Source organism: Colletotrichum orchidophilum (assembly GCF_001831195.1).
Source record: "Colletotrichum orchidophilum strain IMI 309357 chromosome Unknown Scaffold_87.1, whole genome shotgun sequence".
Lineage (NCBI taxonomy): Eukaryota > Fungi > Ascomycota > Sordariomycetes > Glomerellales > Glomerellaceae > Colletotrichum > Colletotrichum orchidophilum.
The window spans coordinates 156,031-170,302 of NW_019173043.1; the positions used below are offsets into that span (position 1 = coordinate 156,031).

At 50.8% G+C, this 14,272-nt stretch overlaps 5 protein-coding genes across 5 annotated transcripts; 1 reads left to right on the forward strand and 4 right to left on the reverse strand.

The window, feature by feature from the left end:
* Positions 1 to 1,862: 1,862 nt before the first annotated feature.
* Positions 1,863 to 3,529, reverse strand: CORC01_09564 (uncharacterized protein; the record flags this gene model as incomplete). The annotated part of the gene is made up of 3 exons (XM_022621193.1): positions 1,863 to 2,196; positions 2,850 to 3,125; positions 3,321 to 3,529. The coding sequence occupies 3 exons, from the start codon at positions 3,527 to 3,529 to the stop codon at positions 1,863 to 1,865; spliced, it is 819 nt and encodes a 272-aa protein (XP_022472339.1).
* A 601-nt stretch (positions 3,530 to 4,130) lies between these two features.
* On the reverse strand, positions 4,131 to 4,445 carry CORC01_09565 (polyketide synthase; the record flags this gene model as incomplete). The annotated part of the gene is made up of 1 exon (XM_022621194.1): positions 4,131 to 4,445. One exon carries the CDS (start codon positions 4,443 to 4,445, stop codon positions 4,131 to 4,133), a length of 315 nt encoding a protein of 104 aa, XP_022472340.1.
* Positions 4,446 to 5,424: 979 nt separating this feature from the next.
* CORC01_09566 (KR domain-containing protein) lies at positions 5,425 to 5,826 on the reverse strand (the record flags this gene model as incomplete). The annotated part of the gene is made up of 2 exons (XM_022621195.1): positions 5,425 to 5,626; positions 5,696 to 5,826. 2 exons carry the CDS (start codon positions 5,824 to 5,826, stop codon positions 5,425 to 5,427), a joined length of 333 nt encoding a protein of 110 aa, XP_022472341.1.
* A 2,487-nt stretch (positions 5,827 to 8,313) lies between these two features.
* CORC01_09567 (methyltransferase) lies at positions 8,314 to 9,866 on the reverse strand (the record flags this gene model as incomplete). The annotated part of the gene is made up of 5 exons (XM_022621196.1): positions 8,314 to 8,515; positions 8,576 to 8,821; positions 8,881 to 9,082; positions 9,163 to 9,657; positions 9,791 to 9,866. The coding sequence occupies 5 exons, from the start codon at positions 9,864 to 9,866 to the stop codon at positions 8,314 to 8,316; spliced, it is 1,221 nt and encodes a 406-aa protein (XP_022472342.1).
* Positions 9,867 to 13,634: 3,768 nt separating this feature from the next.
* Positions 13,635 to 13,805, forward strand: CORC01_09568 (uncharacterized protein; the record flags this gene model as incomplete). The annotated part of the gene is made up of 1 exon (XM_022621197.1): positions 13,635 to 13,805. The coding sequence occupies one exon, from the start codon at positions 13,635 to 13,637 to the stop codon at positions 13,803 to 13,805; it is 171 nt and encodes a 56-aa protein (XP_022472343.1).
* Between the last annotated feature and the right edge of the window lie 467 nt (positions 13,806 to 14,272).

Here is a 14,272-nt window from a genome sequence, read left to right on the forward strand (position 1 = left end):
CAGGTTCGACTTGGCAGCGCGCCGATTTGGACGAGGTTGTTCACACCGACAATCCCGGTGAAGCTGAGCTTGAGCAATTTTTTTTGGGGGGGGGGGGATGAGAGGAGGCCAGGGCGGTACGAACCTCGGCACACCCCGTCTGTGAGGGCCCCCCGGGCAGGGATGCCGGCTTCGGTAGGGAGCCCCCGGAACAGGGCCCCGGGCAGCGAACAAGGTTGAAAAGGGGCTGCGTTCCGAGATTTTGATGGCCATGGAATGACCGGTTGCAAGGGCCGGAGATATATTCATTGTAACTTGCAAGGGGTCCAGATCGGTGCACTGAAGGGTACTTTACCCGCAGACAGGCCGTATAGTTGACAGAGTGTTTAATCACGCTGTAGATGCGTACCTCACACGGGTAGTGAGAGTAGGAGTGAAATATACGGTGATGGAACTTGGTAGAGTCGTCGGATTCGAGGATCTCACCACTCCGTAGGAAAGTCGCTGATCGAGTATCCATACGCTTTGATACCTTGGCACAATACGGTGAACGGATATATTTCATGTTCAATTGAAAAGCACAGCGGTTGTTTCCATAGTATGAAACTGGAAAGAGAGGTAATATCTGCAGTGTGTTACACGGCAGGAAACAAGTACAGGCTCTGCTTAGATATGATGTGATGATCAAGTTGTTGGAAGAAAAATTGCAGCTTGTTTTCAATCATACGACTGGGTCTAGGAAACCTGTGACCACTCTGTAGGTGGTTTCTGCGGTTCCTCCGAACAACCGTGTACCCTTGCGCCGCCTCTCCGGTAGACTTGATGCCTTTCTCGGGGTTCAGCGGGTACGCGGTCCGTGTGTGGTGTGGGTCCAACTCCGGAGGAAGCACGGAGGAGTGAGAACTCTTGGTGGAATCATCGGCGGAGGATTGGCTCCTCGGTAGAATTCGACACGAGCTGTCAAATGTTATAGGATGAAGTGTATCATTACATTATCAAACCCCTGTTCCTCGGATGTATCATTGTCGAGTTAGAAAACTGAAACGCCTCGCATTAGAAGCCGAACGTCCGCATTCAACAACGGCATTCAAGACCGGGTTTTCGGCGCAACCAACAGTGCCTTGGAATTGCGTACTGTTTCTGCGAAACTCATCGCCATCCATGATATGTTTCAAATCCTGATCGCTGACTGGAACGCTGAGGACTTTGGAATCTTCACAGTTGAGATTACTCCCCCTGGGCCTCTCACCAAGGGGTTCATCAACACGGTCAACGTCCCTCACTCGAAACGAAATAACATGTGGGTTTCCGAATCTCGACCTAAAGATACTGGTTCCACCTTGAGACATCTATGGCTGCTTCTGGAGCTGCAATTTGCAAGGCGATCAGGGCATTTTCAGGTCCGAATATCCCTCAGTGTCATGCTTCTCGCCAGGCTCCTCGTGCTCGTCTCTTATTTCCCCGTAACGCGCTTTCAATCCTTTCACTGCTCTTTCCCAAAGGACTAACAAGGGACCCATACCAAGCATTTCCAAGAAACTGATGTTGGACCTGACCATTCCTTTCCATCATCCATGCATTTTAACAGCCACCAGGCTGTCCAGTACAGCATATTAGAGCGACAAGCCCAGATCAATCTCATCCTCGTCTTCAACGGGATTCAAAAGCAAGTGAAACAATGGCACTGCAATCTGCCTTGCAAGGAAATTTGAAGCTCCTCTCGAAGCAAAGCCTGCCATTTCTGTAGCCGCAGACTTCAAGAACATAGACAGAGCACTGTGATATGAAGAAGCAACGGGGGATAGTGGTTTCACCGCTGTTCAAGTTGAGATAGTACCGCATTCGTCGATCTTCTGTCCATGGGATTCTGTTCGTGGGGTCCCTCAAAGATGCAAGACTTCGAACCTGAGCACGAGCTGAGCGTTCTTAACAAAACTTGTTGCAGTCGAATATTGGATGCCAGAATCGGGTGCTTTGAAGATAACCGTAAGGGCGTCCGGAATTTGAAGGATCTTCATGTCGCATATTCCTTGACCCATGAGTCTCTCCATCAAAACTGGGCTGTCGGCGAGATAGCCCGAGCCGATTATGGCGCCAACATCTATGACGCCGGCCTTCGAGCCAAGACTCCGGCGATACTGGAGGAAGGCTTCGAGGAACGTGTTTGCAGCCGCATAGTTGGCTTGTCCTCTGTTCCCGTACATGCCGGAGATGGAGCTGAGAGTCAAGGTCCAACCCTGCGGTAACACTGGCTTTGTGAAAGTTCCACATTCCCGGGACCTTTGGGTTGGATGTAGCCGTCCATTCTCCATGGCTCGTTTTCGCAACGCTTTGATCCCTCAGAACCATCTACATGTTGATGACGCTGCGGACGGGTTGCGCTGCGGCTGTGATGTCTATCAACGTCCTCGAGCAAGCTAACATCCCCACGCAAGGTGACTGTCGAGCATCCCTGGGCTTTGAGCTCGGCCAAAGGCTTTTAGTTCTCGGTCCTGTCTCCGCCCTGTCTTGACAAGAAGACTAGATGCTTAGCTCCATGCTCTTTCATCCGATTCGAGACTGAACGACCAAGACCACCCAGCCCGCCGACAAGGAGGTAGCTAGAGCCACCATCGAATCAAGGCTTGCCGTTAGAAGCCGACCCGACTCTTAGAGTTTAATTCATGGAATCCATCGTCACAACAATTTTGCCGATGTGTTGGCCCTGTTGCATGTCCCTGAAGCATTTTTCAACCATCCCCGCGTCGAAATTCTTTGTTGGACTAATTGGGCGAGTGTGGCCTCGTTGGTAGTATTACTCGTCAATTCGCCTCAATACTCTTTGGAAGCTTTTAGCAACGGCTCGCCTCAAAAGCTCTAGGCATACCTACCTGTTTCCTTCTCTTGGCTTGGGTTCGATCAGATGTCCGAGATCCACGCCGGGATAGCTCCGGCTCAGCTCAAAGACATTGAGTGCGAGCCTGCTATTGCCAAAGAGGTCACGTATTCCAATCTCAATCATCTTACCAAATTCCAACACGCAGCTCCAAGAAGCATGTAGCAGCTCTCCGCTCAAAGAGTTGAGCACAATGTCCACAACCCGACCGCCAGTCAGCCTCTCGATATCCTCGGGAAAAGAGGCGTTGCGAAGGTTGAGTATCCGTTCTCTGGGTATTCCATACGTCGACTCAAGATATTGCACCTTTTATCACCACCCACAGTGTAGTAGATCACCGTAGCCACCATCTTGCAGATCTGGATTGCCGCAATACTGACGTCCCCGCAAGCAGAGTGAATCAAAATAGAGTCTCGTTAGACGGCCAATGTCAAGCAGGCTATGAATCACTGTCAAAGACACGCACGGCATGGTAGCAGCATCTTGGAAGGCGATGTAGTCTGATATCTTGATGCACAACTTCTCCGAAACTATAATGCCGGTGGAAAAACAGCCCCCAATCGAAATGAAGACTCTGTCACCGGGAACAAGGTCTCTGACGTTGCGTCCTCTTTGGATGACGATCCCGGGGACCTCGAGACCGAGGCTGCTAATGTTCGAGTTGACGATACCCATGGTAATGAGGATATCCCGAAAATCGTCATCGAGAAGTTCACTGGTTAGGGTGTCGGGCAAGATATTATACTCACCTTGGAGTTCATGCCGATAGCCTTCATGTTAGCTAATACAAGCACATCATCCCCGTCTAATGGCTCTGGATCCCTAGGGGTCCAACGGAGCGTATTCAGGCGGCCGTATCTCTCGATGCGTAGGTCATGGACTAAGTTATCAAGACCCAGACTACAAGCCTGCGATTCAGTGTTGACGTTGATGGGGTACAATTTGGAAATGTGTACCGTTCCGTCCCAGATGCTGTATTCGTATTCCGGTAAGCTCTTAGCACCGTAACGAATCCTTTGAAACTTATCCCAAAATTGCGAGATGGCGTCCAGTAAGGGTAAAGTTATTGGATCGACTTCGCAAGTTACAAAGTCCAGCCTCAGTTCCTTCCCAATGGACCATGCGGCACCTATGGTTTGCCCCCATCGTGGGTCTGAGCATCTGAGTGAGATCGTGACGCCTTTCTGAACGGAGATGGCCGGTGAAGGCCTGGATGTAATGAAAGCAAGCAAGTTGGTTGGACGATGGGAATCATAGTCAACGTCCTCGAGGCCCTTTAACCAGCGTTTCTGACTTCTACGTCCTGACGGTCGGGCGAAAGGTGTGGCTGGTCTGGTCTCTGGTCCTCAGCTCCAAGCCAACAACCTGGGAGGACACGCACCCTGACGAAGCTGAGTGGCAAGGCATCATATGACAATTCTTCCATATACTGCCTCCCTTCGGAGTTTAGAAGTTTGCGGACGTGGACGAGAGTTTGCCTTAGACTTGGAGTGTCACGAAGAACGTTGGCCGCAAGCACCAGGTCGCAAGACTCGTGCTCGAATCCTTGCTCGATCGGGTGCTTGCATATATCGAGCACCTTGAAAGACATGTTGGGAAAGTGGCTGAACCTTTTCTTCGCGGCTGAAAAGAACCCGGGTGAAAATATCCGTATAGGTGTATTCGGACTACAGCCATACGCCTGTCGGTCCTCTAAACCAATGAAGAACTTTGCTTGTAGCCCCCGCCTGTTCCAGCGCCAATTTCCAAGATTTGAAGATTGGGTTTTGAGCGACCAAGTGCTCGGAAGAGAGGCTCCCTGTCGGTAATGTTCAAGGAATCGGAGATGAGGGTCAGAATGTTGTTCGGCAACAAAACCTCGAGAAGCTTGGTTTCCGCTCTGGAAGCCGAGCCAACATTTTCAAGAATAAGACGCATAGCAAAATAGAAAGGACAAACGCACCCACTTGAGCGCCGCTAGTGGAAAAATCCAGATCTTTGGTGTAGGGTGGTACTGGTCGCTGTTTCATCCAGGCGAGGAATCACAATAGATGCGGCTGCGCACTCTCCATACCTTCCAAGAGTTTCAAGGCTGCCTTGGTACAAGAGAGGGTAAGATCTAGGGTAATACTGAGACTTTCTTGTTGCAGATGCGGTTTGATTAGATCCGAAATCTTGAGAAAATCGATGTTCAGCTGCCAGAAGATCCTAGCTCCGGCATTGGGATAAGGGTTTTCCTCTGACATGTCGTTTTCAAGCGGAATTCGCTTCACTCTTTTGGGTGACATTAAAAGCTCGTCTTTTCAGAATCGATGCCAAACCCGCTTCCCAAAAGCAACCCACGCGGTGTTTGAGTTGCCTGAACGTCATTTCTGATTCTGAATCCCAATCATAGACGTTGAGGGCCTCGATGAAAGCTTGGACGTTCATTACGTGGATCTTGTGTCCGATACCCTTCCCTGCAGCAACGCTGAAGAGTTGGAGAAGGTAATTGACTTTCCTGGGGTGAATTGCCTAATACGAGTCGTCCGGAATGGTGTGTGTTGCTGTACCAGCGGAGATGTTCTCTGTCGGAGAGCGAGTGACATCCGCTAGTCCTTGAAAGGATGACCATAGTTGGCGCCGAAATTCTGAAGAGCTTGGTACCAATTTTGAGGGCCAACATCGCAGTGTAGATTCTGAATATGCTTTTTCGAAGCCAGAGTCATAATCGCGAGGGCTTTCACCTGTCCGTTGCAATGCTTCATCCAGGTGGAGCTGTTGAAAGAGGTGATGGTAAACTCCCACGAACGACTGTCGAGGTTTTCCGTCAGCCTTTACTTCCCAAGGTTCGTGATAACTGCTGTAGTCTTGTTCGCACACAAGACCATTGCCATGTGAATGACGGCGTTATGCGTAGAGTAATTGACGAAACTTCCCGTGCTGAATTGTCTCGCAGCTTCTCCAGCCGTGCCAATGTAGCCCGCGCAGGGGGAGATGATTTCGCCCTTCATGTTGTGGTTGCAAATCCATGGGTCCTGGTCCAATGACAGCATATTACGAAACATTGGCTCATTGAGACTGTTTTAGGGAATACTGACGCCGAGGATCTCATGTTTGGGGTACCTGCGGAATCGCCACTCACCGGAGATGAACCTTGAAAATGGCAATGAGTGGTCATAATGCCATGGATATGTGGGTAAGTCTGTAGCCACACGGGCAGTCCGGTCGGCATTGGTGAGCAGGTTGAAGTCGATCCCCAAACCAAGTTTCCAGAACTGGCCGAGAGATGTCAAGAAAGACTGTGACGTTCGTTCCTCAAACGAGACAAGAAGCATAGGAGAGTCGATTAGAGAGCAGAAAGTCTCCGTAGCCAGTAGTCTTGTACTGGCCGACGGCTTCGCTGTCTTTGGTCAAAGTCTCGAGCCAGTTCTCGCCGAAGCACCCAACAAAATTCCCAATCATTTTGCCGCGATAGCCAACTTCGTCGGCACTCTCTGGGTGGATCGAGGAGGAGCCTTTGTTGAGGATCAGCTGGCTCAACCTCCTTCTTGGGAATTCGAAAAAAAGATGGTGTCGAGCGCCCCAAGATCGACCGAGTAGTCCAGGAAATTCCCGTGCTGTGTCTTAATGTGAACTGGTTTTCCTAGTCTCGGAATTGCAGCTACACCCATTGAATCTGCATTCAGGAATCGGGCGTTGTGCGTCTTTCTTGTCGACCAAAAACTGCCAAAATTTCTCGGTAGCCTCAAGGACATGCCACAAATCGCGATGGGCTCCATGATGTTTTGCAAAAGGTCCGTCAACGTCGACTACTGATTTTGCTATAGAAGACCTCCGCTATCAGAAATTACAATGCATTATAATATTGGGTGGATGCACTTACAGACGTTTCTGTCGTTGACTCCAAGAATGGAGTCATGACGAATCGTTGGTGATTTCAATTTGGGGTCGTGTTTCACTGCATCCAAACGTACAAGAGTAGAAGTGTAGAGAGAGTCACCTGGATGAAGACTTGTGTCGGACTCGAGTCATCATAATGAGCGTTGGGACCTGAGCCAACTCTCGAAAGCCGCATGCCTTACCCCTGGCAGAACGTTGACGCTGATACGCTAAACAGCCATGAGCATCAGACGTAATAGTTCCGATGTAGAGCTGGCCAGCGAAATATTGGACGAAAAAGCACATGTCAGCCCAGGCTCCTCCCGATCAAACTGCACCAAAGTTCCTAATTTCCGTCCCCCACTGGGACCAAGACCATGGGATCATCATGCCAAGTCGTCATTGATTCAATCTGAGCAGTAATGATATCGGTCGACTCTGTTGAGGGGATAAGCGGGGATAACCCCCCAAACAGTTGCACTGGCTATCTCGTATATGCCCTGTCTATGCCAACTCACTCTCAATTCGTATATAAAGGAAGTCGCCATTGCTCTCCACTCACTACATGTTTGAGCAGCGATACTCTTGTTGTAAAGTTCATCGGATGTTGATGAGCCCTAGCTATTCCTAAGAGACCTTCGTCGATACGAACATGGAGGTTGTCGTTGCAGGATTTGGGCGGCAATCTATCGACAACAACCACGTCGAGAATGGCTAGCGCCTCCGGTCCCCATGTTCCCATTGCGACAAGAGTAAGTATTCTTACGGATACCGCACCGCCGCAGAGCGTTGAGTGTGAGATTTTGGGCAGCCACCCGTGGCGGTGCAAGCCCAAGTTTCTGCCCAGACGGAGGGGCTTTCTTCTGCCCATGTGAACTGCAAGTACAAGAAAGACATTGGTAAAAGTTTCGAGATTACGGATATGAACCCGGGCATTCCGGTCCGTTCTCGGCATGTAAGATGGGTCCAAACACCGCCGGGCCGTGACGACTCACAGGTTTTCCATACACCTCCAGGCATGGAGACGGTTGGGGCAGAGGAAGGGGGAAGGGGGATGAGGGTGTATCGGGATGCATGGAAAGGGGCACCGCAGTGATAACCACTTTCTCTCTAGACAAAAGAAAAGCCGACAACATACGAGTAAGCAATAGTCAGCACGATGCTAGCTCCTGAGTCTGCGGGTAGGACCTGGGGGCGATATGCACCTGACCAGGTCTTGTATGCACGTACGTTACGTAGCTTGTGGGGGTTGGCGCAGATGGCATTTCAAACGGCTCACCTGCCGCTAGCTCGATCTCGACCAATAAAGACTGCCAAGCAACTTGATGAGTTTGCTACGTTGTATTCTTGATGATAATGTGTTGTCAAAACCACATCTTTCCACAAAAGCAAAACCACAGCGCTCAAGCACTCGGCAAGTGAGAACATTCGTGCCGCCGATGAAAACCAGACGAGCCCAAGATGTTGCTCGCAACGCTCGTGGTAAGTATACAGCAGAAATAAAGCATACAGACACGCTCTCATGGGACCCTAATCACATTTGCTTGTCGTCTCAGCGCGGCTAACTCCCTGAGCCCTGCCGGCCCTCAACTTTCCAGTCGTGTCCTAAACTCTCCCTCTCAGAGCGGTTTCTGCCCGCTCCAGAAATGCATCTTGCCGTAGGCGTGCACATTGGGATCTCTCATGGCATTCCGGCATTCGGCGAAGAGAACCTCCATCTGAATTTTGCTCCAGCCCATCATTTGAAAATGGATGGCGCCTACTACGGGGAAGAACTCTTCGCAAGCCGTGCGGTAGTACATCCCTATTAGTCGCATGATTCTGAGAGAAGGGCTTTGTTAGATATTCTCACAGACTATGCGGATGTTCTGGCACACTCACTTATCCCTGGGCCATGTACCATACGGCAACTTCACCGTATGATGTTGGATGTTGACAAAGCCGGCCTCTTCCAAATACTGCCGTCCAAACACGGCGGCGTGAGAGTTTGTCCCAAACTTTGCGAATGCTTCTACAAGGTGGTTTGTGAAGCGTACAAGAGGCCAGTCAGGAGGCATCGTGCCGTCGTCGCAGTGAACCTGGCCGTCAACATCCTGAAGCTCGACCCAGGCGCCAGGCTTCATGTGCCTAAAACATCGTTATTAGTCCTCCCAATCGGATGTGGGAGTAGAACTCGATGAACATACTCGTATGCGTTCCTCAGTAGGCCAACTGGCGACTTTAGCACTGGTACCATGTTGCGCAAGTGAACAAAGTCAAAGTTCCTGCCGTTCAACCAGGTATCTTCGACGTCGTCGACCAAGAACTTGACGTTGGGTGGTACCCAAACGGGCTGAATGGGACTCAAGTCAAGCCCATGAATCTCTGCGCTTGGGAACATGTCTCCCACTGTCATTTTGGTCAGTTGCTCAACCTTCTTTTTACATAATTCCCGTCTCTCATTAAGACGTGTTTGGATTGGTACTCACTCTCGATTGCCCATATACCCGTCCCCGTACCAAGGTCAATAATCTTTTGCGGGTTATCGCCGATGGGCGCAAAGTACAACTTGCCGTCTGTAGCCTCCAGCATCATCGCGTGTAGCATGTCCTCGCGGTTCTGCTCCGTCTCGTCGTTGGGAATCGGATACCGCCCGTGCCGGAACTTGTGGTAACGTCTACCGTGCTGGAAGCTGTGCTCGTAGACGCTGGAGTTCAGAGACGTCGAATCAGTCCTGTCGTCCGCTATCGATGATCCGTCAAAGATACTTGGCGTAAACTCGTCGTCATCGTCGGTGCCGCCAGCCTCGAGGGGTTCTTCGACAGGGGCTTCGACAGGGGCTCCGACAGGGGCTCCCGTAGGAACACCGGAGATACTTGAAGCAGCTGAAGCCGGCTCAGGCGATGTCGTCGTTGTCTCCAAGACTGTCGTCGTACTTTGCTCCGCACTAGAGCCGCCAGCCGTTGGTGTCGCAGATGCAGAAGCTGCTGGTCTGATGTTACTACCGTGCCTCTGATGAGAAGCAATCTGGCGCGTCACACGCCGCGTTTGATACTATTTCGAGGGCGCCCCCCGATGCCATGGAACCACCTCAAGAAGCGAAAAAGTTCAGCTTACCGCCGACAGTGTCGCGTCGCGGGCTGTCAGAACGGCCCGCGCTAGGGCTGCCGGGATTGCTTCCCGTGCCCGTCATAGCAGCTGATGTTTGCTTCGGCCAGAGCGCATATGGGTTGGAGAGCTGGCTAGGTATATGCTTCGCCTCCTACCAGTAATCACGTTTTTCGAGTTTATGTTGCGTCAAGTTGAAGAGTGACAGAAGGTGGTGAGTGGAATGAGGGTGAGAAAAATAACAAATGGTTTTTGGCTGCGACTTTTTGCGTCGTAATCTCTAGCGGCCCTGGCTCCGAAGGTCTAGCTACCCTAGCCTGGATCACCCATGAATCGGACCACCCGTGGACTGTGGAGGCGGGGTTAATGAAGGGTGCGTCCGGGTTCGCTCAGAGGCCTAGGCTTTTCCCTTTCGCGCAGGGGATTAAGGTTTGGGGGAGAAGGGGAGGGGGGGATGTCTTTGTCTTACTCTGTTCGTTAGCTTAGATGGACTTGACGAGAAGAGAGAAACTGTTCGTGCTGCTGAACAGGCAGAGTGAACAGGAAGGGATCAGGGACAAGAGGCAGATTTAGACGGGAAACAAAATCGGCAACCTGGACGGAGCCCGTGACACTGACGACCGCCACGATGACCGAAGGAATTTGCCGGCTTGAGACATACTGCATATCAAATGCTCAGGGCATCGCCAACTTTACGAACGCCAGGAACGGCAAGCGATCTCGCACATGTCACTCGGCGTCAGTTGGCAGGTCTACGGACACATGAGAAGGTGAACGAGTGGTATCGGGATGAGGATGCGGGAACTGTTCCCCCCCGTTTTCTTTTCTTTGGACAAGTGATGAATCGCTGCAAGTCTTGCACTGCCATCTTTCTCGTGACATCGTCCACTTGCCAGATTGAGATGGAGGGAGGGGAATCATGTCATTGTTGCTGTGGTCTCTCCCATGACTGCAGCTTTACCCTGGAACCTGCAGGATCACTCCCTCAAAGTTCCAGCCTCTATTATCACTGGTGGAACATATGGTGGCGTTTATTGGGTCTCATCAGGGCCGCCCAAACCGGCGCCGTCCATTCCCAGGTGCCCGGTTAGCAGGTTGAGACGAGTGACGTTCGACATGCCTTGTTCCTAGCCCTGTTATCTGATGACTATCAGTCGTCCTTCACACTCGCCGGACGGTCCTCAGGACTCAATAGAGTACAATACTACAGACTCGTATCAAGGACTCAGTCGTTTGCTGACCGCTGCGTCACTGGCTATGAATTTGAATTTTGGTAGGGAGCTGGCCCCGGCCCGTTCCTGTCGATCGTTTCCCGTCATTATACTATGTAATCATCGCTTCGCATTCTCCTGCAGTCATTGGATTATCGTTGTCCATGTTCTGTTCGTGCTCAGTGGGCCGGAAACCGTTGATATCGCGATTAGATCAGAATGTTGCATCCTGAATCCGCACGCGAGCCAAGACCCATGTCCCTTCTCTCACCCCATACTGAAAAAACCAACGACCTGCAGTCGACATGGGTCTCTCCTCATGAGCCATCTGCTGCGCTTTTTTTTTTACTAGCAGGGCTGATATGTGACACATCACACGGTGACGAACTGCATCTCGCTCTACCCGGTAGTAGTAGCGGAGCTGATGTGAAAAAGCAATGAATACTCAGGCCTCAGTGCAGTCCTCGGCCTACGCGATGCCCGATCGCCGGTGGCTGGCAGTGTGATGTTCGATCCTATCTCGCTGATTATGCTGTGTGACTCTCGGCATACCACAAACCAACCACTGGTGGATGGGTATTGACATTGAGAAAAGAAACTCCATGACCAGTCCATATTTTGATCGTGATCCTGAAAGTCGACTGACGGTCGAAAATGACATGGAGGTTGCCACGTTGCCCAGCCCTCGCGTCATGCGGCGGGGAAGCATCGTTTAGCTGCCGGTCGGTCTGCTGCCAAGAACGGAGTCTTCTCCGACCCTAATGCGTCGTTTACATTCCAGTCTCTGCACTCATACGCTCAAACACCGTTTCCGAACTCCCGTGTACTTGGTATTAATAGCTTAGCACAATGATGAGTGATCCAAATGACCTTGGCTCAGGAAGTAGTTCACACCCGGATTAGGCGCCCAACAAGAGAGCCGTGACAGGCGCTCGAACGGAGCGCAGGCCAACTCCACGTTCCAAATCATGACCGTCTGCATCCGCTCAAGTCTTGCGGCCCAGAAGCTCCCTACCATGTTTCTTTCTTCCATCTCGGAAGCCAGTCATAACAATCAGGACCCACGCGATGAATTGTCCAGAAGCTCAGACGAAGTTTCGCGTCACTTCCTGCCATTCATCACAACTCACTCCTCTGCTCAGATTTTCAGCTGACGCATATTGAAATGGATGACCATGTGCAGAGTGGTTAAATAATCGAATTCTATCAGACGACACATGATGGTAATCCCCATTCAAAACGTGTCAGACGGAGGAGCCGCGAGGCTTCTAGCAAAACACGACTTTATCGCCTTCACAATTGGTACTGGGTCGACGTTCTTGTTGCGTACATGCACTAGTGACACTGCAGATTTATCAACTGTGCTAGTACAGCAAGGATATCTCTATGTACGTCAAAAGGATGGATGTCCTTACTCCAAGTGAAGACCTGACAACTTCTTTTGCTGTGTACATGTATGCTGTAGGTTTAAAACTACCTAATTTGCTGACTATGAGTAGATAATGCATGTATTGGCCCTACAAAGTTTCCCCTTCACTCCAATTGGTCTCTTTGCCTTCACTTCATGATTGATACGATTATAGGTAGTGTCGCATATTTAAGATTCAGCGTCCGATGACCTCGTCTCTAAATCTCTTTCCGCATATTATCCCGGTTCGTGTGAAGGAGATGTGTAAACAACTGACTCCAAATTGACCTCAGGCGCCGCTTGGTAAGGCATGTCATCCGGAATCCAAATTTAGAACTCAAGAGAGTCGGCAGTTGAACTCCTCTGATGATGCTCTGGAAGTTCCCCACCCCCGAAAGTCGCCAATCTCACAAGTAGGGGCGGGAAAGTTTCACAGCACCGTTCATGGAAGCGGTATTGGGGATAGGCGTCGGCCGGATTAGTGAAAGGCCTCGCTCATGATTGGACGCAGCTGTCAGATTCGTGTCAAGAAGTCAATAGAGCTTTACCCTCAATCTCCCGAGCGGAAGGAATCGGACGTCGGCCAACCTCAGTCGAAAATTGTTCTAAAGTCCATTTCAAGACTTAACGGATAGGGATTCAGGCCATGAAATAGGATGATGTACATTCTAGTATTCTCTTTGACATTTACAATCAACACATTGGAGTTGAAGCTTGAGTCCCGTCTATTTTGCCGCAATACCTTACTTCGAGCGCAACGACAATATCTCAATCTACTACGTTGACGAGGGCCCTCTAGATGCCCAAGCTGTCTTGCTCATTCCCGATATCACCTGAAACATTCACGATTGGAACTGGCAGGTGCCAATTTTACTCAAACATTTGATGTCTTCTGAGTGGTGATCACCCCGGATCCATGAGGACAGGAGCGTTCCTCCGCACCGGCACCGACTCCGACCATTAAATCACGCCCCGTACGAGACGCCGATCCGTCCACCGTGGACTACTATCCCCAGTCTATCGCCTGGGACTTTGTCGCCCTCCTGCAGCACCTCAGTGTCTCATCAGAAGTCGTCATTGCTCATTCTCTCGGCACGACCGTGGCGTACCACTTCGCCTCTGTGAGGCCAGATCTGGCCCGTGCCATAGTTATTCTTGACCCCCTCACTCGATCCCAAGTACTAACGTGGATGAGTACCTCACCGATCCGGACAAGACCTTCCAGAACCTCGCTATGCTGTTTGGTCCCGCACTGTATCAGGCCACGATCCCAACCTGGCACTTGACTTGGATCGGCAGGCGGTCATATGCAAGGCGATACGAATGTCATTTTGGATGGGTCATATGCGTGCCAGGTCGATCCGCAAGCGATTGGAAGGCGGGAGGTCTCTGTGGCGCAGCATGACGGCAAGACCAAGTGCCCGCGATGACAATTGGAAACAGCGAGTATTGGGTTACGACTGAACGAAGCTATCTTTCTTCGAGCAGTGAGTTTGGCGAGATACATCGGGTGGAGGGAATTGGCCATTGGTTCCATCAATCGAGAAGTGAGCAAGTCAACGATTGTGTCGAAAAGTGCACTGGTTTGAGAGAATTGGCCTGCTTCCACTGTGAAAACAAGACGGAAAAGCTAGGCGGTAGATTGCCGTCCTTGACGCGCGCTGTACCATTGACCAATACAATCAATCAAAGCATCTGTACTCGAGGTAGTTTGAAGTGTCCAAATAGACCGTGTCAAAATTGACGTTGCAAGTTGCGCAGCGTGACTAGATTTCTTCTCTTCGTTTAAGAATCTTGAACCTTTAGTACATGGTTGAGGATGAGCAGTGTCATTGCACCCGGAGCCCGAGTGTTTGTCATTGTAGTCTGAAA